Source organism: Calidris pugnax, unplaced genomic scaffold (genome assembly GCF_001431845.1).
Source record: "Calidris pugnax isolate Ruff unplaced genomic scaffold, ASM143184v1 scaffold199, whole genome shotgun sequence".
Classification (NCBI taxonomy): Eukaryota; Metazoa; Chordata; class Aves; order Charadriiformes; family Scolopacidae; genus Calidris; species Calidris pugnax.
The window spans coordinates 892,588-919,583 of record NW_015090970.1 but is presented as its reverse complement, the minus strand read 5'-3'; the positions used below and the strand labels follow the sequence as shown (position 1 = coordinate 919,583).

The 26,996-nt window shown below is 38.4% G+C and overlaps 1 protein-coding gene across 8 annotated transcripts in view; it reads left to right on the top strand.

The window, feature by feature from the left end:
• EPS15L1 (epidermal growth factor receptor pathway substrate 15-like 1) overlaps positions 1-26,996 on the top strand; it is a 44,955-nt gene that overhangs the window by 2,190 nt on the left and 15,769 nt on the right. For 2 of the 8 annotated variants that reach the window (XM_014952849.1, XM_014952854.1), the window contains exons 2-23: positions 3,910-3,951; positions 4,177-4,266; positions 4,641-4,688; positions 5,318-5,413; positions 5,956-6,018; positions 6,951-7,076; positions 8,612-8,671; positions 9,006-9,242; positions 9,904-10,061; positions 10,503-10,659; positions 11,388-11,450; positions 12,732-12,817; positions 13,220-13,292; positions 13,906-14,073; positions 14,459-14,656; positions 14,934-15,098; positions 16,238-16,364; positions 16,487-16,537; positions 16,921-17,057; positions 18,070-18,130; positions 18,596-18,678; positions 20,086-20,218. In XM_014952849.1, the coding sequence (XP_014808335.1) occupies positions 3,910-3,951; positions 4,177-4,266; positions 4,641-4,688; positions 5,318-5,413; positions 5,956-6,018; positions 6,951-7,076; positions 8,612-8,671; positions 9,006-9,242; positions 9,904-10,061; positions 10,503-10,659; positions 11,388-11,450; positions 12,732-12,817; positions 13,220-13,292; positions 13,906-14,073; positions 14,459-14,656; positions 14,934-15,098; positions 16,238-16,364; positions 16,487-16,537; positions 16,921-17,057; positions 18,070-18,130; positions 18,596-18,678; positions 20,086-20,218 (2,422 nt within the window). Of the gene's footprint in view, positions 1-3,909; positions 3,952-4,176; positions 4,267-4,640; positions 4,689-5,317; positions 5,414-5,955; positions 6,019-6,931; positions 7,077-8,611; positions 8,672-9,005; positions 9,243-9,903; positions 10,062-10,502; positions 10,660-11,387; positions 11,451-12,731; positions 12,818-13,219; positions 13,293-13,905; positions 14,074-14,458; positions 14,657-14,933; positions 15,099-16,237; positions 16,365-16,486; positions 16,538-16,920; positions 17,058-18,069; positions 18,131-18,595; positions 18,679-20,085; positions 20,219-26,996 lie in introns of those variants that run through there. The other 6 variants (XM_014952850.1, XM_014952853.1, XM_014952852.1 and 3 more) reach the window with 6 other exon arrangements.

Genomic DNA, 26,996 nt, shown 5'->3' with positions numbered 1-26,996 from the left:
TTCAGCTGGCTGTTTCAACTGGCTATGCATAAGCACAGTTGGAGAGCAAGCATGTAAAATCACTTCTTGGAGTTAAACAACAACGGAAAATGGCTTTGATTTACCTTTGATAACTCTATTTTCTTGAATATTTGGTCACCTTATCAGTGGTCTTTCCACTGTGCTGGGCACATTCAACCTACAGCCTCTGGAGGTTACGGAGAGTTACAGGAGAGATACCGGGACAGCGCAGATCATTTTGTAGCTCAGTCTTCTGAGACATCTCGGGATACTCATCGAGTAAGGGCAAAGGTGATCAATCTTTCTGGGGCAGCAGCAACCTTCTTTTGGTTCTCATCTTTGTGGAACACCTTGTTTTTTCCCCTTTCACAGTACCTATTTTCATCCATCATATGATGTGACAACAGTGGTTGAACAGGAGGACACCAAGGAAGTAGTTCACCTGATCCAGAGTTCTTTGTGGCCCGGAGATGACCTCAGGAGAGAAGGCTGCTAGGAACTGCCTGTGTTCATTGTTCTGGTGGCAGCAGCTTACGCCTGCCTTTTTCCCAGACCTGTGTTAAGGGACATGGAGTCATATCCATGTGCTTTACCTCAAATGCAATGTAGCAGATCTGCTGTGAGAGCACAAGTTCAAGTCTCGAACTTCAGATTTTGTAGGAAATCAACTTAGAGGTCGAATAACAAGGCCCCAGGGTTCTGAAGTGTCTGTTCGGGAGATGGTGCACAGTGTTGGTCATAGGTGATGCTTTTGGGAGTGTTTAGAAAGGCCTGCAGTGACAGGACGAGGGGCAATGGCTTCAAGCTGGAGGGGAACAGATTTAGACTGGAGATGAGGAGAGGGTTCTTCACTGTGAGGGTGGTGGAGCACTGGAACAGGTTGCCCAGGGAGGTGGTTGAGGCCCCTTCCCTGGAGATATTCAAGGAGAGGCTCAACGAGGCCCTGGGCAACCTGGTCTAGTTGGGGGTGTCCCTGCTGACTGCGGGGGGGTCAGACTAGATGACCTTTGGAGGTCCCTTCCGGCCTGGGCAATTCTATGATTCTATGAGTAGGAATAGAAACCGGAGGGTTTTTAACCTGTAAGTCAGACTGAACTTTAGTACAGCAGGTAGTTTGACCACTCATCAACTGCAAACTCTTCAAAATGTTTTTCATGCCGACGTTTGCCAGCATCGACTCCGTCTCATCTAGGTTCTCCATCGTCAGATGTCATCAAATTAGATTCCTCTTGAATAATAGTGATGTGGTCACATGTGGTGACGGGTAGATAGGCGGCTATGCTATTTTTATCACTTGAGCCCATTTTGTCTGGTCTGCTTCATCACAGAGATGCAGTCATTTAGGTAAATCGGTCAGAGAGGTTTAATCTTTGTAAAATTCTGCAAGTAGAGAGCCGAGCGCTGAAGTGCTTTCCAGCAGCACTTGGATGAGTATATTGCCGTAGAAGCAAACTTCAGAGCCTTTCAGAGCATCACCCTGGCTTCCTGCCACCTCTCTCAGGTAAGTCAGCTGGATGTCACAGCTCACAGTACCAGATGAGGATGACAGGAACGTCTGGTGATGGGATGAGATCATGCAACGCTGCTGCTGGCGTGGTTTGCTCTGGATCTTGGTATGAATCCAGTCTCTGCGTGCTGTAGGATACCCGCCAAATTACTTAGAGGAGCTTGTAGCTGGTCTTTGGCTGGCTTCTCTGAGCTTTCTGAGAAATGAGAAGTATGTAGTGTGGTGGTAGTTGGCTAAAACGTACTAGATTTTATTCTGAGTTGGACAGACTATTTCCTACTTCCACCTTTTCTCTGAATGATGCATTTCCTACAGAAACATGGTGCTTATCTATGCTGATCGTTTACAAGCCAGGGAAAAGATGAGTCAGATTTGAGTTATGGTCGCAAGTTTCTTCTTCTGAACTCCTGTCATAGAATCATAGAGTGGTTAAAGTTGGAAGGGACCTTAAAGATCATCAAGTTCCAACCCCCCTGCCCTGGGCAGGGACACCTCCAGCCAGACCAGGTTACTCAAAGCCCCATCTGGCCCAGCCTGGCCTTGAACCCCTCCAGGGATGGGGGAGCATCCAGCTACCAAAGAGCAATAGCTTCTAGAGGGTAGTGATGTTGGAGAATGCAGTGGCTTATATTATTCATGGGTATAAGCGAAGTACGTTTAAGAAGCTTAGGAAATTCTTCTGAAAATGCATGGGTTTTCTGGCCAAGTAGGAGTACTGATCTTCAAAGAGTTGGTGTTTGCTCCTTTGGTTAATAGGGGTTAGTTATTTTGGAAGGTTCCTTAAATTAAGATTTGGCATGTTTACAACAAACTTACAGGAAGATTCTCTTGGTGTAGTACAAAATTTTCATGCTCTTCATTGGTCTTTCATCATATTTCTGTCTCCCTTCCCCTCAGTGTAGGAAAAACATTTGGAAATCCATGTGGATGCCAAGGAAGTGCATGGGTTTTCTGGCCAAGTAGGAGTACTGATCTTCAAAGAGTTGGTGTTTGCTCCTTTGGTTAATAGGGGTTAGTTATTTTGGAAGGTTCCTTAAATTAAGATTTGGCATGTTTACAACAAACTTACAGGAAGATTCTCTTGGTGTAGTACAAAATTTTCATGCTCTTCATTGGTCTTTTCTTTCATCATATTTCTGTCTCCCTTCCCCTCAGTGTAGGCAGAACATTTGGAAATCCATGTGGATGACAAGGAAGGAGGTAGCGTTTGGGAGGTGACATACCAGCCATCAGAGGTTGTGAGAAATAGTCCTTCGTCAGGTGTCTGACACGTCCTGTAGGTGGAGAGCAGTTATCTCAAACAGGCTTTGGGATGTTTCAACATCTCTGTGTCTCACCCATTAAACTGTGCGTTATTGGGTTGTTTTGTTGCTTGTTTTTTAAGGCTTTTGACATTTAAAAGGGGTGACTTGTTTGAGATTGGACTGTAATGTTTTTGCTGGAGAATGTTGTGGAGGTTTAACCTGCACATCAAACAGGCTTTGGGATGTTTCAACATCTCCGTGTCTCACCCATTAAACTGTGTGTTATTGGGTTGTTTTGTTGCTGCTCTAAGGGGTGACTTGTTCGAGACTGGATTGTAATGTTTTTGCTGAAGAATGTTGTGGAGGTTTAACCTGCACGTGGCTAGAACTTGTGTGGCTGTTGTAGGAGGCAAGTGAGAGAAAATGGGTGTTGGGGCTTCTGCCTCTTCAGGTGTTTCAGTTCCCATTGGAATTTCAGCAAGAGGGAAGAGGAATCTCCTTGTTTAGTGTCCCCAAAGGGCAGGGAGCACCTTTGTGGCTTCTACTTTGGCATAATGCAGTGATAACACCAACCTGAAAGCTTCAAACAACATTGTTAGGGAATTGTGACCATTAACCATTAATTAACCATTCATTCTATTTTTTTAAACTCTATTTCAGTTTAAGATCCTAGCCCTGAAAATGTATAAACACGGGCATATTTTGATACCAGGGCTCTGTCTCTGTGTGTGTATATTACTGTCTGCTGAAAATATTCTATAAGTATATTTAGGGTGCAGGAGGCAGCCAAGTCAGTGTTAGGTTGAAAACTCTGCCTTTGATATCGGTGGTTCTCAAACTGTGATCTGAAATACTTTGGCAGACAGTTCAAAGCTGTTCTACAAAACCTTATTACCATAAAGTGTTGTTAATTAAAAGTGCGAGTGTAAGTATGAACGCTGGCGAATAAGAAGGTTTAAGAGGTCAGAGTATTCTGTTGGCTGCAAGTTGTGGGGGTTTGCTGTTATCCAGGCTTAGATTTCAAGTATCCAGTTTGGAACACAGCAAATTAACCTACAGTTCTGTATTTTTGATACAAGTAATACACAAACTATAGGCTTTTCTGTCAATCCCTGAAGTTGGGCTCCTTGTGATTGCAGTTCATTCTTTGTTTTTCAGTTTTCTACTGGGAATCCGTTATATGAAACCTATTACAAACAGGTAGGCTCTTAAAAAAAATAATTGAAAAATAAACCGCAATTCCCTCTTCCCCAAGATTTCCCCCTTCCCTTTCCCCATTGCAGTGCTAAACTGTAAATTCTCTCTGCTCAGTGTTTTTGTGTACTTGTCTAACTTCTTTTGACCTCGAGAAAAGAGGTGTATCATTTGTTCTCTCTGCTTTCGTGACAGACGCGCTTCAATTGAATGTGAACTTTTATCTTTCAGGTAGATCCAACGTACACAGGGAGAGTCGGGGCAAGTGAAGCTGCGCTTTTTCTTAAAAAATCCGGTCTCTCTGATATTATCCTTGGAAAAGTAAGTTAAAGGAATTAGATAATGCAATAATTATCCGTGCAGTTGCTTAAGTGCAGCTAACGTTGAGCAGAAGGGGGTTGCAGAAAGGAGTTTGGTGGAATGCAAATCAGATCCGTGGAGCATTAGGTTAACCACAGATGGGTAATAGCTCCAAGGGATTGTTTTAAGTTTCATAGGAATCTAAAAGGAGAAATTGTCTTTTGTGTTGTGTCTTTCGTGCAACATTTTTGTTGCTAAGTTGAGAATTAAATAGTGTGGTATGTCATAACTGGAAAGCTGCACTGAATGGTTCAAGAAGACATAAAATGTGAACTGTTGAGGTGAGTTAAGTTTTATTTTAAAATCCCAATGGCTTTTATTTTATATCTCCACAGATATGGGATTTGGCTGACCCAGAGGGTAAGGGATACTTGGATAAACAGGTAAATGAAATGTGCCTGTAGAGTACTCATGTTACCTCCCACAGATTAGCCTTGTTTCAAGAAAACCCTGTTACCAATAGTAGTTATCCTTAGCTTTTTTTTTAAGTTTTTGTTTAAAAGGTGAGGGTTTTTTCCTAGCACTGCTCATATCTAAGTATATTACTCAGTGAGGCTGCTGGAGAAGTTTGGATGTAATTTTCTGTCTCGCTTTTGTTTTGTAAATAATTGGTGTATGTGATACATAGATGCATATTCATCTTGCATGAGAAAATATAACTAACGCTACTAAAAACGGCTTGGAATAGTAAATACCACCTTGTAAATATGGAGAATTTTTTTAAAACATTATTGATTTTCAAGAAAAAATGTTGACATCTAAGTTATGGGAGAGTCCTTCCTAAAAATGAGCTTTGAAGTTTTCTACTTTTTCTTCCATGTTATTGTGAAATTCTGCCAGAATCATCTTTAAAAGCAGTGGGGTAGTTGTCACTGTGCAGTTAACTGAATGGGGCTATACATCTGTTGTTTCCATACTTCACTGAGTTGCACATGTACAGTGTAGTAGAAATCATAAATGGGTTATTGAAGACTTTGGTTGCTTTTTTAATAAAAACCACTATTATTTGTAGGGTTTCTATGTCGCGTTGCGCCTGGTAGCATGTGCACAGAATGGCCATGATGTTAACCTGAGCAGTCTGAACTTGACTGTGCCACCTCCCAAATTTGTAAGTAATATCTACCTCAATGTATGTGTGTGTTATATGAGAACACTGAGATAATCTTCTGTTTCATAAACATCATGGTTCTGAGACTTCAGGCTGCTGTACCAGCCCCTTCCTGGGCTGCAAAACTGATCCAAGTTTAACTATGCTCAGCTTGTTTGGGAATTTGATGTGGCTGAAGTCTAAATTTATGAAAGAAGAAATGAAGAGAAAAAATACTGGGTTTTGGCTTGGTCAACAGGACCAACCTCAATAAGGGCATGGCTGCAGTTTTGCCTGCAGCAGCTGCTGTGGAACCTCTTTAACTTGTCTTAGTTCTGTGTTTGGGTACTTTAATGCACCTGAAGTCCTTATCAAAGTACTATAATAGTATAAATCAGTATGACTTATTTTTTTATTTGGGCACACGTGCAGCCCTTTTTCTTTCAGTGCAGTTAAGCTTCGTATCTATAACCATCTTTTAAAGCAGTTAGTAAGGATTGGAGACAGGAGTGTGTGTATTATATATATGTAGACATATAAATAAAAAAATCTTTAATTTTTAGCATGACACTAGCAGTCCTTTGCTGATGACACCACCTTCAACAGAGGCTCACTGGGCTGTTAGGGTAAGTGTAAAAGACAACACATTCCATCCATTCTTTAAAAGTAAATATTTTCCTCGTCTGCAATTTTCCCAGTGAGAGAATTTTGTATCAAGTATATTTCCCATTTCAGAAGTCCTCCCTTTCTGATGACAGACTTGTGCACAATAGAGAATATTGAGCTGTAGTTTTATATTGGAAATAAGTATTAAACAAGGCTTTGACAACCCCTGGTGTGATGTTTTTAAGACACAATGAATTTTAATCTTCGGTCTGCCTGGATTTCTTCCAGGATCCTAATAGTAGGCATTTTTATGTTTGTATAAAGGAACCCCACTGAGAACAGCAAAGCATTTCACTAAATCCATCCTGAAGTATGAATTTAAAGCTTGAGTTCATATGTTCTTATTATTATCCAGTGATACACACAATATATATCATTGGAAAACAGTAACTTTTGGTACATACAGGGGTATATTTGTATTTAGGTAATTTTCAGATGCAAACATTTTACAAAAGGCAGGAATTCAATAGAATGTCTTCTAAAGCTGATTCTTTTTTTTTTTTTCTTGTGCTGGCATGTTGTACTTTAAAGTGGGAAGCAGATTATTTGGGGAGAATAGTTTTTAGTTCCACAGAGTTTGTCAAAGTTTGTTTAAAATGTGGTCAGCAGTGTTTGAATCGGAATGCATTGTCCTTCTAGAACAGTGCAGGAACATATGTTGAATGCTGCATGTTAAAATCTCATAGCTACCATAACCTTAGCTTTGAAATTAAGCTCCTAAATGTAGCTCCCTGGGGTTTATGTTGAAATACAGCATGGTGGCACTTGCAAGAAAGCTTGGAAATTTAGAATGAATACGTTACTGACCAGTCTTAATTTCTTGCAAGATCTCATTTTCAACACTCACACAGGCACACTTTTTTACTTATTCAGGCTATTTCTTACCAACTAGGTGGAAGAAAAAGCAAAGTTTGATGGTATTTTTGAAAGCCTTTTGCCAGTAAATGGTTTACTTTCAGGAGACAAAGTAAAACCAGTACTGATGAATTCAAAGCTACCTCTTGATATCCTAGGAAGGGTAAGTATGCTGTTTAGATTTAGCTATTCTCTATTTAGCTTCTCAGAGTTGCAATGTTAAATATTTAAATCTAACTTACCAACATAGATCAAGTTTTGGCTGAGATTTTACATCAAGTGCATGCTATAAAGCAAGAACATTAAGTAGGCTCTGAAGTCTTCCACTTACAAATAAGAATAATAGTAGTAATTTGGGCCCTAGAGTAGATTGGCTTCATTATCTCTGTATTCATTTTAAGAGCTGGAAATCTTGATTGTAGTTGTTTAAACACAAGAGAAAGCTCTCCTAAACCATAATAGCTTTTATAAGATTATATTTCACTGTTTTGTCAGTTTTACAAATACACGTTATTAGACATACCATTAAACCTATCTGCTGTTTGTACAAGAGAACATTTTAAAACATCCTCATTTATTGTAACTGTCAAATCGTCAAGTTTTTTTTTCATGTATATTTATAAATACTTCTGAGATCTGAGCTTAGTGCATCCATTGCATATTTGCAAGGGAAGCAAACCTTAAAGTATTTTTCTGCTTCCATTTAAAATACATGTTCTTTAATGTTTTGCATATTGATATGACTGAGAACGAATACATCACTGTAAAAGCTGTTACATACTTTCATCTCTTCAGGAAGAACTGCTTTTTTCTCTGTATTATCTACAAAATCTAAGTATGGCTTGTTTCAATTCTGTGCCACTGTGAAGTACTTGGTCTTGAAAGGATTTATATTTTATCCTGTTGTTGTCACGATGGAAATTCAGGAAGCTTTTTCCTATTCCAGAAAAGTTTGCAGACAAGAGAGGGGACTGAGGAAACGGGGAAAGGACTAATGAACTCACTGAGATTTGTACAGGATCCAGTGATAGAGCAGGGCGTGGAGTTCAGATGACTGAGCCTCAGTCATAGCAGTGTGTCCCCTCTATTGTCTCCAAGTCCTATTGGTGATTAAACGGTGTTAGTTGATGGCTGAGTAATACAGTACCCAAAGTTTTGGATCCTTCTAAATCTTCCGTGTGTTTCCTTGATTGTACGTGACGTAATAACGAATGGAAATTGATAGAAGCTGGAATTCTCTCCTGTAGAAAATTTTGGGGGGTGGAGATATTTTTTTGACTAAAAATTAAAACTAGAAATTTAGGAATGGAATGCAAATTAGAAATGTATTGGCTTTTCTAAAATATTTTAACTTTCTTCTAAGTCAAATTTGGAGAATCCACTAGCTCACACCCCCTGGACAATTCCGAAAGCCACCTCTGGATGTTCTTAGTCAGTTCGATGACTCCTTAATTACAACATAGAAAGATGAAAAACTTGCCTGTGTGTTGCATCCAGAATTTCTTAGAGCCAGTGTTGATTCATGTGGCTGGAAAACTTTTAATCCAGTCCATTTCATCAGGGAATGTTTAACTAGGCCTGAGATAACTAATGTGATCTTCACGAAAATCTATTAGGAGTCTTAATTAAATGATAAACATCAAAAGCACAAAATGCAACTTGTTCTCTAAATCACTGTTTTTCTCATATTTGCTGTAGGTCTGGGATCTCAGTGATATTGATAAAGATGGTCACCTGGACAAGGATGAGTTTGCTGTGGTAGGTTGCTTTAAATTCTGAATTCACAGTGTGTCTGCTAAAGCAAATCACTCCGTTTTTTCTCAAGAGCTTTGCAGCTTTCTCTGCTACAGTCAACTTCTAATCTAAATTGTTCACTTGGAGCTATTAAATTATCTTTCTTAAATCCATCTACTGACTCTTGCCTGTGTCATTAAGGTTAAACATTTTGGAATTACATTCAAAATTGTCTGCTCTGGTTTACATCTCTAATCTTGCTGTCTGTGTTTTATTAATATGTAAAAGACTGACACTGGAAAATCTTGTCACTTTTCCTTCTAATTGTTAATGTTATCTGACCTTTTTGCCTTTGCAGGCAATGCATTTGGTTTATAGAGCTCTTGAGAAAGAGCCAGTTCCTTCACTATTACCCCCTTCTCTCATACCACCTTCTAAAAGAAAGAAGACACCTGTCTTTCCTGGGGCGGTTCCTGTTCTTCCTGCAAGTCCTCCACCAAAAGACAGTCTCCGCTCTACCCCGTCTCATGGTAGTGTCAACAGTCTGAACAGCACAGGGAGTTTGTCTCCTAAACACAGCATCAAACAGGCACAGGTACAAATATTATTTTTTTTTTCCTTTTTCTTCTTTTTTTTTTTATTTATTAGTAAACTGCAGGAAAAAATAAAGCTGCATTTTTATTTGTGCCTTATGTGAACGCTTTTTTTTTTTTTTTTTTTTTTTGTATTAGTAAACTGCAGGAAAAAATAAAACTGCATTTTTATTTGTGCCTTATGTGAGCACTTTTCTGAAAATATATTCCTTATTGGGGGATGGAGGGGAGGGAATGAGGATGGTAAGACTTGGAAGGGAAGATGAGCAGGTGAATTTTAGCCGGAGTGAGCATGAGGTGGCAAATCTTATGGTGGATTTTCACTTCCCATAGAGAGGTTTTGTTCATGTGTCTGCTTTAATACCAAAGGAATCATTAATTTACCTTCTAAAGCTCTTTAGAATGATGACTTACTATGCCTAGTTGGGTCCCTATTTCCATGGAATGAATGCTTTTCAACTGATGAATAGCTGCTGATCAGTATTTATAATTCAGATTAAAAGTATTAAGCTAAAATAATGGAAAAGAGGAAATACCTATTTACTGATCAGATTTGATTGTGCAAGATGTTCAGCACATCCAGGTCTGAGTAATGTCATATATACTCAGTGTGTTGATAAAGTGTGATTATCATTCTTTGAAATATACAACTTTGTTTTCCAGCCATCTGTGAATTGGGTAGTACCAATGTCTGAAAAAGCGCGATACGATGAAATTTTCTTAAAAACGGACACAGACATGGATGGGTTTGTGAGTGGCCAAGAAGTAAAGGACATTTTTATGCATTCAGGTCTGTCTCAGAATCTCCTAGCACATATATGGTAAGAATTCCCTAGTAGCTGTATTTTTGTAACTTGCTGATCTTGGGAATCAGATTATCCAGCCAGAGTTGTGATCCTGACATTAAAAGAAAAACCAAAAACCTAAACAAAAAAACCATATTGTGATATGTGGGCTATATGGAAGATCAAGGGCTAAATAAATACTTGCTTTGCTTTTCTGGGAGGGGGGTATAGGTCAGTCTGTGAATTGTGATTGGTTTTTGAAGCTCTAGTGCTCTAAATATTTTCTCAGGGTAACACTGTTCTATTCAGTCACGTATATTTAATAAAATACTGCTTTGTTTATGGAACTCTTTTAATAGAAGCAACAACTGATAAAGCTGAATCAAAAGAAAATTATGTGTATATGTGTATTTCAGGCTTCTTGGTGGAAGAGAAATCAGCTTTTCTTGTTTATAAGTCTGATCTATTTTTTACCAGGGCTTTGGCAGACACAAGACAGATGGGAAAGCTGAGCAAAGATCAGTTTGCACTAGCCATGTATCTCATTCAACAGAAGGTCAGTAAAGGGATTGATCCTCCACAAGTGCTGTCCCCAGATATGATCCCTCCCACAGAGAGGAACACTCCCATACAGGTAAGTCATTGATTATTTATAGATAATACTGAGCCTATGTCCTTAGAAAGTAATAAGCTTTGAGTATTCGTTTTGTAAATGTATTCTTTTTTGTAGTATTATGGTAAAGAATTGCCAAAATTTTTTTTCTTATCTCATCTTATGAAATTCTTTACCATTTGAAAATATACATAAATTTTTAAGAACACAAGACAATAAGAAGAATGCAGTAGAATTATCCCATAAATAAAGGAATAATAACACTGAGAAAAGTCTAGCATGAAAAATACTCCTTTGTCATAGAGAAGGGCTTATTTTAACCTCAGAGAACTGTTAAAAGCTGGGTTAGTAGCCTGTCCCTGATTGTGATCAGTACCAAATTCCTCCCATGAAAATGTAAAATTTTTTAATGGCTAAATGAAGAGTGATGGCTTCCTGGTTTCTGGGACTTGATTGATTCCTCCCTTGTTGCATGGCAATGCACAGTCCTGTATCCTTCACTGTTAATACCATTTTACTGGAGTATCTGATCTTCTACTGAACCCGCTTTATTCCTTTCCTCAGTCGTGTTTTAGTGCATTTCTGAAACTTCTGTTGTGTCAGTACCTTCACCTTTTCTATAAATTATGTACTATTTTCCTTTACTTTCTTACTTTCCCTATCAGAAAGCTTTTGAGCCTCTAAATATATTTTAACTGTTGCTGTTGCTCTGGTCCTTTTAAGGTTTTTCCTATATCCTTTTTCTATAGACTCTGTCAGGTTACTTGACCCCTGTAGGAACTGAGATCTCAGCACTAACAGAAATGCGTCGTGTGAGTAATTGTAACATCCAAAAGAATTCTTGTAACTTCCCAAAAGTTTTTATTTCTGCACCTTCTCCTGCCTCTTTGCTCTTGTGTTCTGTGACACTTGCTCTTGGCATGATGGTGTGTCATGGTGGTGTTGACCTGGTGATGCTGCTTCCTTCACCTATTTGAGTTGCATTGGTCTATCAAGACCATCTTTGCCAGGCAATTTGTTTCTGGCCTCTTAATGTACTAGTTCTCTGAAGCTGTGGGCAAGAAATATACCTTGGTGCAAGTGCTTTAAGCTTCCCATTATTTTCAGTTCATTGTATTTTTATAGGTAGGTTTAAGAATTAGTCTGGATTGTTGTTGTTATTTATGATTACTTAATGGCATAGTAACAAAAGAAATGCTTATCCGACAATGAGGATTTAATTAACTAATTTAAACTGGATATTCACCTATTGTTTCTGCAAAAAATGACACGTTCTACTATGCTCCATGTTTGTGCTTTGTTGGTGGGGTTGTTGTTGATTTTTTTTATATTGAATAAATCCAAACTTTCTGTGGTTACCACAGCACTCTGAAAGTGAGCGAAGCAAGCAATCTGTTCTTTCTTCTTAAAATACTGTTAAAAAATGGTGGGTCTCCTGATTTGTCTTTGACTGGCAGTGAGTTCAGTGTTGCAGTTTTGCTCAGTTGCAGTGATTTATTTTTTTTTCCAAAAAACTACCAATTCTTTTTATAATAATGACAAATTTTGTACCAAACACTGAGATCCTTTCTTAGGAACTTCTAATGACAATTTTCTTGCCTAAAAGGCAAGTGATACCCTCTGCATCTTCCCTGCTCTACACCTGAATGGCTGTAGAAATGACCTGTACTGCAGGAAATTGGACATAATTCCAGAAATTGGCATTAATTTTTGGCAGGGCTCAAGAAGACCAAAGTTACAGTCTGATTTCGTTAAGTTCCCTGGAAGTTCTGCTGCTGGCTACTATAGCAGAGCAGGGGCTTGGGGTTTTGAATTTTAGTTCTACCACTGCCTGCAGTTTATTTGTTGATACTGTGCATGTCCTTTAACTGCTGTGTTTCCACTGTCCCATCTGTGAAATGGGCACAGAGAAAATTCTCCTGTCTCACAGGTAGAATTGCATGGTGTGTTCAGTGGTTGTTGTGTAATAACTTGGTGTATCCCATAGAATTTTGCAAATGCATATAATGAGGATTGTGTCCCACCTCAGCCTTTGTAAAGGAAGATCTTCTGTTACAACTTGATATTTTAACAGACTGTTTTGTTCTTAACAGGATAGCTCAAGTTCTGTTGGATCAGGAGAATTTACAGGAGTGAAGGAACTGGATGATATCAGTCAGGAAATTGCACAGCTGCAGAGGTAATAGCTGTGGATGATTAACAAAATATTGGAGTAGGAGAACCAATTAAGTATATAGTACTGATGCATCCATTAATTTTGTTTTCGTTTAGTCAGTTTATCATTACTTGTCACTGAAGCTGGTGGGAAATCTCCCACTGATACCCTATAATTGGCCAATTATGTAAAGCTGGCCTGGATTCTACCAGGTGACTTCACAGAAGATTGATTGTGGAGCAGATAGTATTTTTTTTGAAGAATAGTTGATATGTACACCTGTACTCCTTTAAAGAATATATCAGAATATGGGCTGGCATTTTTGGCTGTGTGGTGTTTCCAGAAAATTGATTATTTTTGCATGCCCACATGTGTGTGTTGTATTATTTACCTGATCATGAATACATGAGCTTGCTTATCTTACAGAGAAAAATATTCACTGGAGCAGGACATCAGAGAAAAGGAAGAGTCAATCAGACAGAAAACCAATGAAGTTCAGGTAAAAACTCGTATATCATTTATTAATTTTCACTTTAATCTAAAAATATATATAGGGAATTAAGCATTCTTTCTTCTGTCTTTTCTTCTGTCGCTTCTGCACAAGTCTTTTCTCCTTTCATGGGATTTTCCTCAAACGTACAGAAAGATCTTTATATTCCTGTTCTCCATAAGAAATGTTTTCCTTTGGTGCTGGTTAATTTAAAGAGAAGATGATACATGAACAGTTTGAAATGTCTTTTTTGTTAGTGCTTGACTAACACTGTAATTTAGGAAATCATTGTTCAAAGAGTATTGGTTTTGATAATTAGGATAGCTCAATTACATGTGCTCTGTGTCACTGTCTCTTTCTATCCTGTGGGCACTGATTTGTTTCAGTGCAGAAACAAGTTCCTGCAGAAACAAAACGTCTCTTTCTATCCTGTGGGCACTGATTTGTTTCCTGGTGTCTCTTACAAGTTCCTGCAGAAACGAAACATTCATGTGCAGGGAATAACCCATATGACATCAAAAATCTTTTGGGGTTTGGAACTTGCTACCCTCCTTGTCTGTGTTTGATCATTCGTATAAGGCAACAGCTAAATGTTAGTTACAGACTGTGGAATTTCCCCCAGGAACTGCAAAATGATTTGGACAGAGAGACAAGTAACTTGCAAGAACTAGAGGCTCAGAAACAAGATGCCCAAGACCGGCTGGATGAAATGGACCAGCAGAAAGCCAAACTGAAAGACATGCTGAATGATGTAAGGCAGAAATGCCAGGAAGAAACACAGGTGGTGAGTGTAGGTTAATTCTGGACATGCTCAAGAGTATTGTGTCTTTTGTTGAAGGAAATTCTATTTATTTAGTTCTTTTTTTTACCATAAATAGCAATTTCCACATAAATTCAGAGGTCCAAGAAAGGACTTTACAATACTTCATAAATGTTTCAATGGAAAAGGAGCCAAATCCTGAAAACGACAAGATAACCAACTAGGAAACACCTTTTAATTAGTTTTACAATTAGTGTGGTATTTCTGTCATTTAAAATAGTAATTTTTCTTGGTCTTGTTGAGTGTCCTGTGTGCTTCTGTCAAGGATTTTGTGTAACATAGTAAGACGTTCTTCTTATCTTCCTTAGCAGTTGACAGGTTGCTTTATAACTTTCTATTATCTATTATATTTCAGATTTCATCACTAAAAATGCAGATTCAATCTCAGGAATCAGATTTAAAATTGCAGGAAGATGACCTTAATAGAGCAAAAGCAGAGCTGAATCGGCTCCAGCAGGAAGAGACTCAGCTAGAGCAGAGCATCCAGGCTGGGAAAGTGCAGCTGGAAACAATAATCAAATCTTTAAGATCAACACAGGAAGAAATTAACCAGGTATTCACTGTAGTTCATACAACTTCTTTTTTGTTTCTTGAAAGACCAAGAGTTGAACATCACCTAGAATATGTTTCAGAAGAGAAAAAAAAAATAACTGGTTTGTGTAATAAGCCTTTTTGTCTGGTGCTTAGTAGGTTAATTCCCAGTTTGAGTCAGGAAAGGTTCAACTCTGGGGGGGGGAAAAATGCAATAATTGGAAACCATGTTTAATGAGAATGTGAGAATGACAGAGTTCTTGAATGTGTAACATACTAAAGCATTTTTCACTGCTTAGGCAAGAAGTAAACTTTCTCAACTTCAAGAGAGCCATCAAGAAGTCAATAAGAGTATAGAAGAGTATAACGAAGCTCTCAATGGGATTCACGGTGGCAGCCTGACGAATTTAGCAGACATAAGCGAAGGCGTTGGGCAGACGGAAAGAAACAATTATGGAACGATGGTAAAAAAATTGCTGTTGTTTAGTGTATTTTACAATAATTAGGTTTATAACTTGCACCTCATCTGAAATAGTTACAATGTTCGTTTCGTTGGTTTTTGGTTTGCTGCCTTGCGGGGATCATGGTATTTGCTAACAATCTCCAGTGCAGGGTAAAGATTTTAATGCTGGTAGAAAACCTGATTTTTGAACTTTGGGTTCTTATACTGAGATTCTCTTAATTGCAAAACCTGAGAACCATTTGCCAAGTGCAGGGTAAAGATTTTAATGCTGGTAGAACACCTGATTTTTAAACTTTGGGTTGGATCTTATACTGGGATTCTCTTATTTGTAAAACCTGAGAACCATTAGCCAGAAGAAAACTCCAGTAGATGTTTGTATCGCTTTGATTGCGAAGCTCTGTCATACAGGTGCTGGTGCTCATACGGTGCTGTTGCAAGGACTGGTTTCATCAGAGACCCCAACCAGACACAAAACAGGGGTGTGAGGCACAAATGAATGCAGTGAAAAGGTTTCATAGCTTTAGTTACTACTTGTAAAGGATTTTTTTGTAACTTGATTAAGCTATAGGTTGGACTCCACTGACCTCTCAGTCATCAGAATATTGGGATGATGGTTTTCCTGCTGTGTAGTGCTTTGTGATGTGAAATCAGTACTTGGAGCTTTAAGCTCAAGAATGAGTTAAGAAGAAGCAACCTGAATATGACTACTCAGCAGTGATTTCTTGTATTTGTAGTCTACAAATGCTTTGTGGATTGTTTTCTTTTAAATAACCGCCCTATTTAAAGCAGAGCTATAAAATAACTGGGAGAAGAGAGTTTTTTGGATAGTGTGGTGGTTGGGGGTTTAGTTTGGTTTTGTTATTTAAGTATTTGAGAACTTAAGATATTAATGAGAGAAACAGTTTAACCTTTTATTGCTACCTATATATACTTCTGACATTCTCTGTAGCCCTAGGCTACACATTTCTTTCTACTGTGCAATTACTTCAGCTTACAAGCCACTTATTCAAAAAGTTCTTTAGGAAATATTTTTTAAGATCACTAAACGGGAAACAAGGTACCATAGAATTTCTGCTAAATGGCTAACTGACCGTTTTAACCGTGCTAAGTAGCTGTAATGTTTCTCCTCTTGATTTTTAGGATGATCCATTTAAGAATAAAGCCTTGATGTTTACCAATAATACCCAAGAATTGCATACAGACCCATTCCAGTCAGAAGATCCCTTCAAATCCGATCCGTTTAAGGGAGCGGACCCTTTCAAAGGCAGTAAGTGACCAATGGCTTACTCAAGACCTTGAAGGCCAATTGTTGAGTAAATGATATTTTCACAAACTTTTACCATCTTGCTAAATAGTGGATAAAACAAATAATTTTTCTATTCTGCATAGGTGACCCATTCCAGCATGATCCTTTTGCAGAACAGCCACCTGCTCCAGCAGGTAATAGCCCTTTTGATGACAGGACGGATGTGATTTCAACAATTTGTAGCCAAACACAAAGATTTGCAAGGTTTCCCTGGCTTCAGGTTTTTAACTTGCATGTGGAAACATAGAAACCTGACAGGGTGTGTGTTCAGGACCAATATGTTAATGACATGCATGTAACTCTTTATTAAGTCCATAATCTTAAAATAAACATGTACTTATTCAAACTTAGTAAATACCCTGTTGAGAGAGGTATCTGGGAGTTTATCAGATTTTACCAAATCATTGTGTATTTTTATAAGAACAATTCTATCAGTGAGCATGAGGTCAAATCTAGAAAGGTTCAGTAAGGACACGCTGGGTGCTACATTCTCTTTACCTTTTAATGCTCCTTCTAGATCCATTTGGAGGTGATCCATTTAAGGAAAGTGACCCATTTCGGAGTTCTGCCCCTGAGGATTTCTTCAAGAAACCGGTGAAGAGTGACCCATTTACCTCAGATCCATTCACAAAACCCCCTGCTTTACCCTCAAAGGTCAGTAATTTTTAAATCTACACGTAATAGATTTCTTTACGATTGACAAGTTTATTGTCTGAAAGCTAAAAGGAATGAAATATCACTAAATACTTCTCTTCTAACTGATAAAACATGACTAATTTTAGTCTTAAGTATGGATTGTTACGGCAATCGGGAGTTTGTTCTCTTCAGTTCCACAATCATGACACATTTTCACCACGAAGATGCAGTTAGGTGGATTTTTTTGTGTCTCTGTTGGGATTTTCAAGCCACCTGCACCCACATTCCCACTGTTTCCCCCCATTCCGTCGCTGTTTCTATTCGTGTGGTCATGGAGGAACTGGTCTGGCTAAAGGATTGCTGAGCCAACCCAGTGAAAGGACTGCACAGAACATCTTTGTTACATGTATAGTCCCAGTTCTTAAGCTGTCCTTATCTGTGTGGTTAGTTTGGGGGATTATGGATTTATTTGTTTTGGTTTTTAATCCTTTCCCTCACCCCTACGGCATTCTCTGACTGTTGCCCCCCAAGAACAACATTCCAGTATCAGTCAGTGGGAGGTTAGTTTGTCACGTACTGTAGGTTTGTATTTAGGTAACAGCAGACTTTTCAAGCTGCAGAGCAACTGTAAACAGCATCTATTTAAAAAGAAGTGATATACAGACTCTCTGAATTAATAAAAATGTAAATGCTTGACCTGAATATTCAGTCTTTGTTGCTTAAAGACTGAAGACTTTGGGATGTCATCTCGTATATTTTCCTGGTAACTAATATTGCTTGTATTTACCCTTTTCACTTGAATGTGTTTTGCTTGTAGGTACTTGGTCTTTTGTTCAAGGCTCTCAGTAGCCAAATGCATTAATAATGCAAATTTCATATAATCAGTCAATTTCGTGCCACTATATACCCACTGAACAGAGTAATCTGAAATTGGAAATAATTTGTGTTAAAGCAGGAGATTTTGATGTGCATAAAAAGACAAGTGCAGGGTATGGCAGAACAGTGATTATGTGTGTCTGTTCTTCTTTAGCCTGACCCTTTTGAAAGCAGCGACCCTTTTACGTCTTCCAGTATCTCTTCGAAAGGTCCAGGTAAGAAGAAAAAAAATTTCCATCAAGATAAATGAGGTGTCTCTTTATGAAAGAGGAGTCAAATGTAAAAGTTCAGAGTAAAGAAAGTGTCTTGTGAACTGTTTGCAAATATCTTTGTGGTCCTATTATGAAGATTAAGTCTTCATATATACTTTATACTATCTTTGTGGTCCTATTATGAAGATTAAGTTTTCATAAATACTTTATACTTGGTTTTTTCTTTTATTTTCTTCTTTTTTTTTTTTTTCTTCCTCCAAACAACTTCCCTTTTATTTTCTTCTTTTTTTTTTTTTTCTTCCTCCAAACAATTGGTAACAAACCTCTTGTTTTATGGAATTGTCTTTAAAAACATCTCATGTCGGGTCAAAATGAATGTATTTTTTAATCACCTGCTGTCGGCACGAAGCATTCTTCAGAATTCTTAAGTATTATTTTCATTTATTTTTTCCCCTGTATCTGTTTTAGATCCATTTGGAACGCTGGATCCATTTGGAAGTGGTGCTTTCAGTAGTGGCGAGGGATTTGCAGACTTCAGTCAGATGTCAAAGGTAAAGGTTACAAGGGAAGCAACTGTCCTTTTAAAAATATATGCCACGGATGCTTTTTTTAAGGGTGTGAGATGATGGTATTTTTTAGCTGACAACCCACTTCTGTGAATTTTTTTCCGATCAACCTCACCAGTTACTTAGCAAAGCATTTTCCATCCATCTCAGATGGTCTTACCAAGACTGGCAGATTCAGCAGGGATGAATCAACTTTTCACAAACATTTTCAAATACCAGAGGAGCAAAAGAAATAACCTCTAGTTTTCACTTGTAAAATAAGGTGGTTGATCAGATATTAATATATTTCAGTGTCCAACCTTCCTGGAGGCTGCTTCTCAGATGCTTCATCTCTCATAGTGTCCTCGCTTGTTTTTAAACTTCTCCAGGTGGAAAACATGGTGTGCTGACGTTTCATAGCTCTTAACAGACTAGCTTTTTCTTTGGTTTCTTGGTATAAACTGAGTAAATGGGGTATTTCAAATAGAACTCAGTCCTTATCTCCTCTCCTGAATCAGTCAGGCTGCTCTTAGCCTTCTGAGATGGAGTTTGGAATTTACAGCTGCCAACCATCAGTTGCCAAACTTTTTATACGCTTAGTTCTACACTAACACTTGAACATTGTAGAGTGAACGTTAACTAGAAAATAGATTATCGTCTCACTGTGACTAATTGAACTTCTTGGGTGTTTTTATTTAGTGGTTTTTGGGGAGGTTTTAGCTCCCCACTAGGTGGCAACAGCCTTTACAAATACTGATGTGTTTGGGTTTGAGTTAGAAGTTGTAGCGTAAATCCAACTGCGAGCTTTAGCTTTGCCTACAAAATTCCTCTTTCTTCATTTCAGGATGATAAATTTCCCTGCGTGGCGTAATTTTTTGGTGCCTTTTTTAATCAATAGGAGAGTTCTTCACAAGAGTCAGCTCAATATAGGAAACATTAAACATATGGTTTGGGAATTTTCCCTGAGCTTTTACAAAAAAGACAAATGGTTGTGTGTAACTTCAGAAAAGCTTGGAAAAAAAGCTCTCTGTTCTGCAATCGACCATGTTTTTCCAGTTTCTATCATCATTCTGTTTATCACAGTAATGGCCGGACTGTAGCGTGACCGTTCATTGCCAAATAGTAAAAAGTAGAGTTTTACTTCCTTTTCTTTTTCTCATCAGCTTTTTTGCTAGGACTAAAAGTTGTAGAAGTACTTAAGTGATTAAGAGCATAAGTACTTTTGAATGCTAACAAAGTCCTAGCACCTCTGTCAGAGGGCGTTAGCCTCTTATACCACTGACATAATTCAGTACATCTGTCCACATTTTTTTTAAGTTAATGCTTTTACTTGAGTTAACTTGTAACTTTCATGAAACAACAGATAATCCACAGTGTGCTTACGTTCTTTTTCTTTTCTTTTTACTCCTGTAGTCAGCAGCTTCAGACCCCTTCGCCTCCTCTTTTGGAGGGGTGGGATTCTCAGATGACCCTTTCAAAAGCAAATCAGACACACCAGCGTTGCCACCGAAGAAAAATGTCCCTCCACGACCCAAGCCACCCAGTGGTAAGGAGGTTTTCTTTTTTTTAATAGCCAGTTCCCCCAGTTTTCTGTATATTATTGCACATAAGGACAAGTTGACAGTTTTCCATCCATAATCTTATATTTCAATCATGGAGGAAGGTATGAGATTATCAGTAAATTGGCAGAAATTGCCAGTAAACCAGACTGGAACTCTTCAGATTGGGAAACAGATGATTAGGGAGTGGTGTGCCAGATAAAAATCACGGATGTAAAATCACTTGTGGCAGGGAAAATGGTGGGGAGAGGGCGGGAAAATTCCAAGTAAGCAGCAAATGAGATTAGTAAATGGCACCTTCAGAATAAACAAAGAGGTTTGCTTTTATACAATACTCTAAATTTAGGATTATTTCTTTTAATTGCCAGAGAATGTGGTGAATGCAGAGAAGTTTCAGTGGGCTTAAGAAAGAGCTGGATAGTTCCTAGAGGAAAAATCCCACAGGAGCAACAGGGTCTACCAAAAGCCAAACTATTCTTTCTGGCTCCTGTGTGGCTGAATGTTTACGAGGTAGTCTGAAGTTGTGGCTCTGTCTTGAACTTGTTTTGATGTTCTTCCTGAGGCTTCTGCCATTTGATGCTAACAAGAGCAGGGTACAGGGCAGACAGACCTGTCCTGATCTGTCCAGGTATGATCATTCTTGCATTCAGGTGTTGCTGTGTTAATTAAATATAAAACACTTTCTGGATATGTAGCTTGTTCCTGCTTCAAGTCCATTATGTATGGAAATTCTTAGAGATACATGAATCTCCTGAATTGAAAACAAGATCTCTTTTAATGGAGATTCAACTTCTACTTGTTCACCCTCCCTAGAATTGATTTTCAAAATACTCAGATACCAGTGAAACTGGTTTAAGAACTGGAGCCACTTAGAGCTGTTGGTTTCAAGTCTCCTTTTACCAACAGTGGTATAGTTCAGTCAATACTAGCAGTGAACATTTATTTGGCTAAAAAAAAAAAAAGCTGGATTCTATTTATGGATAGGCACATAATTTTGCATCAAATGTGTGTCAACATCTAGTATTCTCATGTATCTACTGACAGTGTGAGGAAGCATAATACAAAGAAACCAGATTCATTGTTAACATCTCCCTCTCTAACTCTGGGGATTTTCTGGCTTTCTGCTGTTGCATTCTGTAGCAAAGCCTGCACCCTGCACCCATCCTGTTTATAAAAGGTCTTGTTGATCTGGCTGGTTTTGCAAACCAGTTATGTTAGAACTAGCTCCTTGGATGACATGAAAAGTGCTTTCTACTGCCAGGGTATTCTGAGGATCTCATTAACTATCCCATAGATTGTGCCACAATTTGGAAAACATTTCCTCCAGTAGAATTATAAGCAGGCCATTGCAGCAGCATTGGTTTGGTCCTGTAACTATGGTTTTATTGCTCAAGAGGTGATGATGCACATTAAAACTCTGCAGTCAAATGACAAGGTTGTGTGTAGGTGAGTAGTGATGAAGAGTTGTCAGGAAATCCTCTAGGATTGTGGAAAAGTTCTTGAAGGAGTCTGTTCATGCTTACTTCATCTAAATATATTCTACCATTGAGGTACTTGAGGGCCTTTAATAATAGTCCATAATGTGTAATGATGGCAAGTAGCAAATAATAGGAAACAAATTAATAGAAGCAGTAATACAAAAGCTGAAGGTAATCTTATTTGCCATTGTGAATGATATTTTTCTGTGTTTGGTTTTCAAGGACAGTATGTAAGTGGCCATCTTTTTCTTTTTAGGAAATGTCTACATACAGTAAGTGAGTGTTTAGAGGGTCTATATAAAGTTGAATGAGTCAAACAAATACTGAATACACCTGTATTATCTCTTTCATGTGGTTTCTTTCTGTTTCTTGTTGAAAACATGATTATTCCTAGCAAATACAGTGCAACAGTAGCAGCAAAGCCAAGAAAGAGATGCCATAAGGTTGACTTGCCTACATGGGTGGTTTTTTTTGGATTTATATCTCTTCATTCTCTCTTCTGTACATATGGAGGAATTTTGGAGAACACTTAGCTTTAGTTTGTTTTGAATTTAGATGTGTGCACTCAGCCTTTCATCCGTCTTTTAAAAAATTTGTTTAAATGTGTACCTTCCCCTCTTCTTGGGAGACACAATATTTGTAAGGTTCCGCTGCTTCACCAAAAGCAAATGTTGTTATGATAAAATAGACTGAGGAGGAAACAAAGCAGGGGTTTTTTTAAAGCAAACGAGCCTCATGTGCTTATGCAGTTATACTCCTCCCTTCCTTCCACAACTAAGGCAATCTTCAGTGGTTACTTAAAGCATGAGAAATTATATAGTAATATACTGCGATTCTAGCAAGAGATACAGGCGCACAAGTGTGTGTTAGAAATGGGAACACTGCTCAGAAAACAAACAACAGACAAGAAACTTCCGTTGTTTCTTACCTTTCTCATTGGTCTGTTTAATTAAAAAAACAAGTAGGTGATAAAGATCTTGCTGAAGGATGAACAAATGCAAGTTATTACCAGACAAATCTATAATTTGCCTTTCTCTTCCAAGTTCATAGTCCTTTTTTTAATAAAACTGTTCTTTTTGTTAGGGGGGATTTTTAATATTGAAAAGCACTTGCATGGTTTTCTTGTTAGACAGGTGCAGTGAAGCTCTAATGCAAAGCTTTATGTGTCCTCAACTCTCTACAGTCAAGTAGAAAATACTAATACATATTTTTGCAGATTTCCCAAGTAGTTATTGATAGGGGAACCAGCAAAATCCAGCAGGGATTGTTCCCCATTCAGTGCTTTTCTATCTGCAGAGTTTTTTTAGGAGTTATGTGACGTGCAAGCATTGTCTGAGGAATGTGTCAAGAGTGTCCTGGGTCCAAGAGTGTCCAATCAGGGTATGGCCAACGTGTGCCCCAGTTCCCATCTTGCCCCCGTGTCTTTCCTGCCAAGATGGATGAGGAATCGTGCACCAGGTCTCGTTTCCTCACGAAGACAAAGGCAGAGCAACCCTTTGGCACCAAACATGGGGCTGGGGAAACACTTCAGACATAGCCTCTGCTTACCACACAGTGAAGGCCAGATCAAAAGACCTTCTGATGTACCTGGAAAGGGAATGTGTAGTTCAGCTCAGCTGCTCTCGTATAAAGGCTCTGGAGATGGTCTTCATACCATGCTTCAGGGAACGGTCCTGCTGCTGCCAGCCTTGGACGTGGCAGGGCTGCAGTGGGTGATCATTATCTGCCCTTGCAAATCCTGGCCTGTTTGCTGGCTGCTGGTAAGGTGAGGATTGGTTGGTTGGGTTTAGTTGGTGTTCAGATTTTTTCAAATCTTGGACGTTGAGAAGCAACCATGATCTGCATCAGCAGATACTTGAGTTCACAGCCGCCTGTGGTTGTTATGATCTGGCAGGGACAGACAAACACTTGCTGCTGGGCATGGATTAGATACCCTTGAGATCTATATCTTCCCCTTCTCGAAAATGAAGGTTAAGAGGGGATGATAATCATGAGATTATTTCCTTCAAGTTGTATCTAGGCTGAATCTCAGGCTTGTGCTTGTTCTGTTCTTCATTAAATCATTTGCCTTCTTTCTCACCCCTTTTTGAACCAAAGTCTTTCAAGATCTTTCAGATGTTACAGAGTCTTAAACCAAGTCTTGCTTGAGAGATAAATTTCATATGTTTGTTTTTCTCATTCAATGCTCTCTTGTGCTTTTTCAGTATAACTATTTAAAGGTAAAGTGCAGAATTTTCAAAGAGAATGGGAGGAAGGCTAATAAATCAGCAAATAACAGAGAGAATGACAAGGAGAAGGTGTTTCAGAAGCAGGAAGCCTGGATACCAGTGTAGATGAAAGCTCCAACATATGTGTTACATGCAAAGATGAAAAATTAGTACCTCTGTCCTTTACCTGGCTTAAGAATCTCTTTTTAGGTTGAGGAAGATTAGGCAAGAAAAAGCTCTTTAGCTCTTCTCACTTGGCTGTTCTAATATCAATCCCCTAGGGAGTATGTGCATGTTCTTTCTCTCCAGGAATCCCTTTATAGTCCGTGAAGTTCCTGGTGGACATTAGGGTTCATAGAGCTCCCCTGCGACTTGGCTGAAGTCATTTGATGTTCACCAGGTGGTACTGGAGAACTTGAAGGCTTCTTCAGAGAGGAGGGGAATGTTTTCAGTGTTTATTGATCTTGAATAATGCTCAAAAAGCACCAAAAGATTACCCAGTTATAAACAGCCCTGTGCTTTGCATAATGAGCTTTGATAAACGGAAAACATGGTAATATTAATTACTTACATTAACAAAACTAATAGCAGCGTATATTGATACACTTAAACAAAGCTGCCCTGTGACAGGAATCTAAATTCCAGTGCAAATTATTTTCTCAAGCTGTCCTAAAACTTAGCTAAAGTGCTTTGTAGGTTTATAAATACATTTTACTGTTTGTCATAGAGGATTAGCTGGGGTGTGTAACACTGCTGAACTTCAGGTCACTTCATGTTTCTTATTCTAGTTCTTGGCTTTTGTAGGACTTTTGTGTAATTAAGAATTAAAAAAAAAAAAACCTGAAAGGACCGATACACTGAAACCTGTCAGTTAAAATGTTCTTTGTAGGTTCTCACAGATTAACAATTATGTTTTCTGCCGTGAGCTGCAGATTGAAATCAGTCAAAGTTCACCGCTAACTAGTTTCTAGGTAAAAGTTGTTGATTACAAAAAGAGAGAAACAGATTTTTTTTTTTTTTCTTTTTCTTAGTAGTCAAGCTTTTTCTGGAGAATGAATACAAAATTAGCGCGGATAGATATGAAGTCTATTTTTTGGTTTTTTTTTTTTTTTTTTTTTAAAGTACAGGAAGCTGCTGTGTGGGTGTCAGTGATTGGGTTATAAGTAAAATTCAATGCTCTAGTGCTTTGATCGTGGGACCTAGTGCTTTTGCCCCACCCTTACCACTTCCTTTAAATGCAGCACCATGCATTCCACATTGCGGTTATAACAGTACTGTTAACCAGTGATATTAGTGGAAGAACCTTCACCACTAACCAGTGTGTAACCTTCAACCTCTTCTAAATTATTATTGCTTGCTTATAGTGGTTTTGACCTTTTTAACCTTGAAAGAATATAAAAGTCCTAAAAACGCAGAAAGAAGGCGTCCTTTCCAATTTCAGTGTGCTTTCTTCTTGCACTGATTATTTAATAAAAGCATTTATCACTTTAGCTTTTTTAGCCTGTGTAAATGTTATAGTTTATATTAAATATATTGTATATTAGTGACTAATAGAGGTGGAGGATATTGTATTAATAGTGACCTTCTTCAATCCTAATGTACTTCTTAAAATTCAGTTTTTCCTTGGGATGCCAATACATAAATAGCAGAAAAATATCATGTAATTTGGAATTCGAAAGACTACGTATTGAATTCATCCCATGTAAGAACAGAATTAGTGGATTTACTTAGCTGCTGTTTGAAATACAGATGCTAAAATAAATTATGTTGGGAAATTATTGTTCCAGAGTGCACACAGTGAGTTTTTAAAAAAAACTGGCTGTGGGTTTTGATCCATTTATTCTCTGTAGCTCTGATGTATGATGGCAAATAAGTTTATAAATTGACATAACAGAGGTCAGTGGTTAACGCCTCTGTGCTTGAGATAAGGACTTCGATTCCATTCTCACAGGCTTTAAGATCTATTAAAGATCTATTAAGACCTTCAAGATCTTAATATATTATTGAACTAATCTGAAGACTCTTTGAGCTGTGATGCACGTTGTGATCCATCATCTACAGAAACAATAATTCCCTAGTTTGCGGTGAGGATGCTTTGCCCTTTCCTCACAAGGGTGGTTGCTGGAGAAGATTGTCAGCCCCAAAGAAGCTAGAAATGCAAGAAAAATGAACAGCCAGCTCACAGAGCAGCTTTGCATTCTGGTCAAACAGTGCATGGACCCCGGAAGGTAAATTTAAGATAGATTTGGCTGCTAAGTGCTTGTGACCAAGAATGTGTCCTGGAATAAAATATTCTGAAGGCAACTCAGAGCCTGAATGAGTGGATACCCAGTGGGGTCTGCACAGACATTCCAGGCTTACCTGGCCCAGCACTTTTGAGCTGCATTCACTCTGTGGGATGTTTTTTTGCCTCTCTTGAACCATTTTAGCTGCCTCTTACTGCGCATCAGCGGGTGCCTGATGCTGCCAGGCCCAGCTCTGCTTGCACGAGAGAGGAGGGCAACGCAGGCAGCTCACGGAAAGGCAGTGTTTGTACAGCCCTGCTCTGCTGCTGCCTTCCTTTGTATTTGATGCTTCCTCCTCCTTTATGTCAATGATAAATATAGGCCTTTTTCATATGTGTCACTTCTCTAAATTTTAAGGCATTTTATGGTTTGACTGTTTTTTACCATTTTAGACTTATTTTTCAGCTATAAAGCAGTACAAGAGCACTGTCAGTTCACATTGACCTCCTGTTGACAGCTGTCAGAGAGGGATAAAAGAGAAGAGATCTTTGCTACTTTTTGAGTTGGACATAGAAATGTTTTTTCAATGGTGTTTGGTTGCCTGTGCTGTGTCTTCAGGGTCTCAGATGAAAGTTAAGACTTCACAGTTTGTTCAGTATCTTGCTTAAAACAGGCAAACTAAAGCCTGAGTGCTGCTTTGTGTGCATTTAGGGATTTCATTTATTGAAAGAAACTGATGTCTTATACTACTTTGTGTTTAAACACATCACGGTTTTGTGGCTGTTCTTTTTGACCTGCATCACATACAATGCCCCCATTGTTATGAATTTGCCAGAAATTTATCCTGTGTATTTA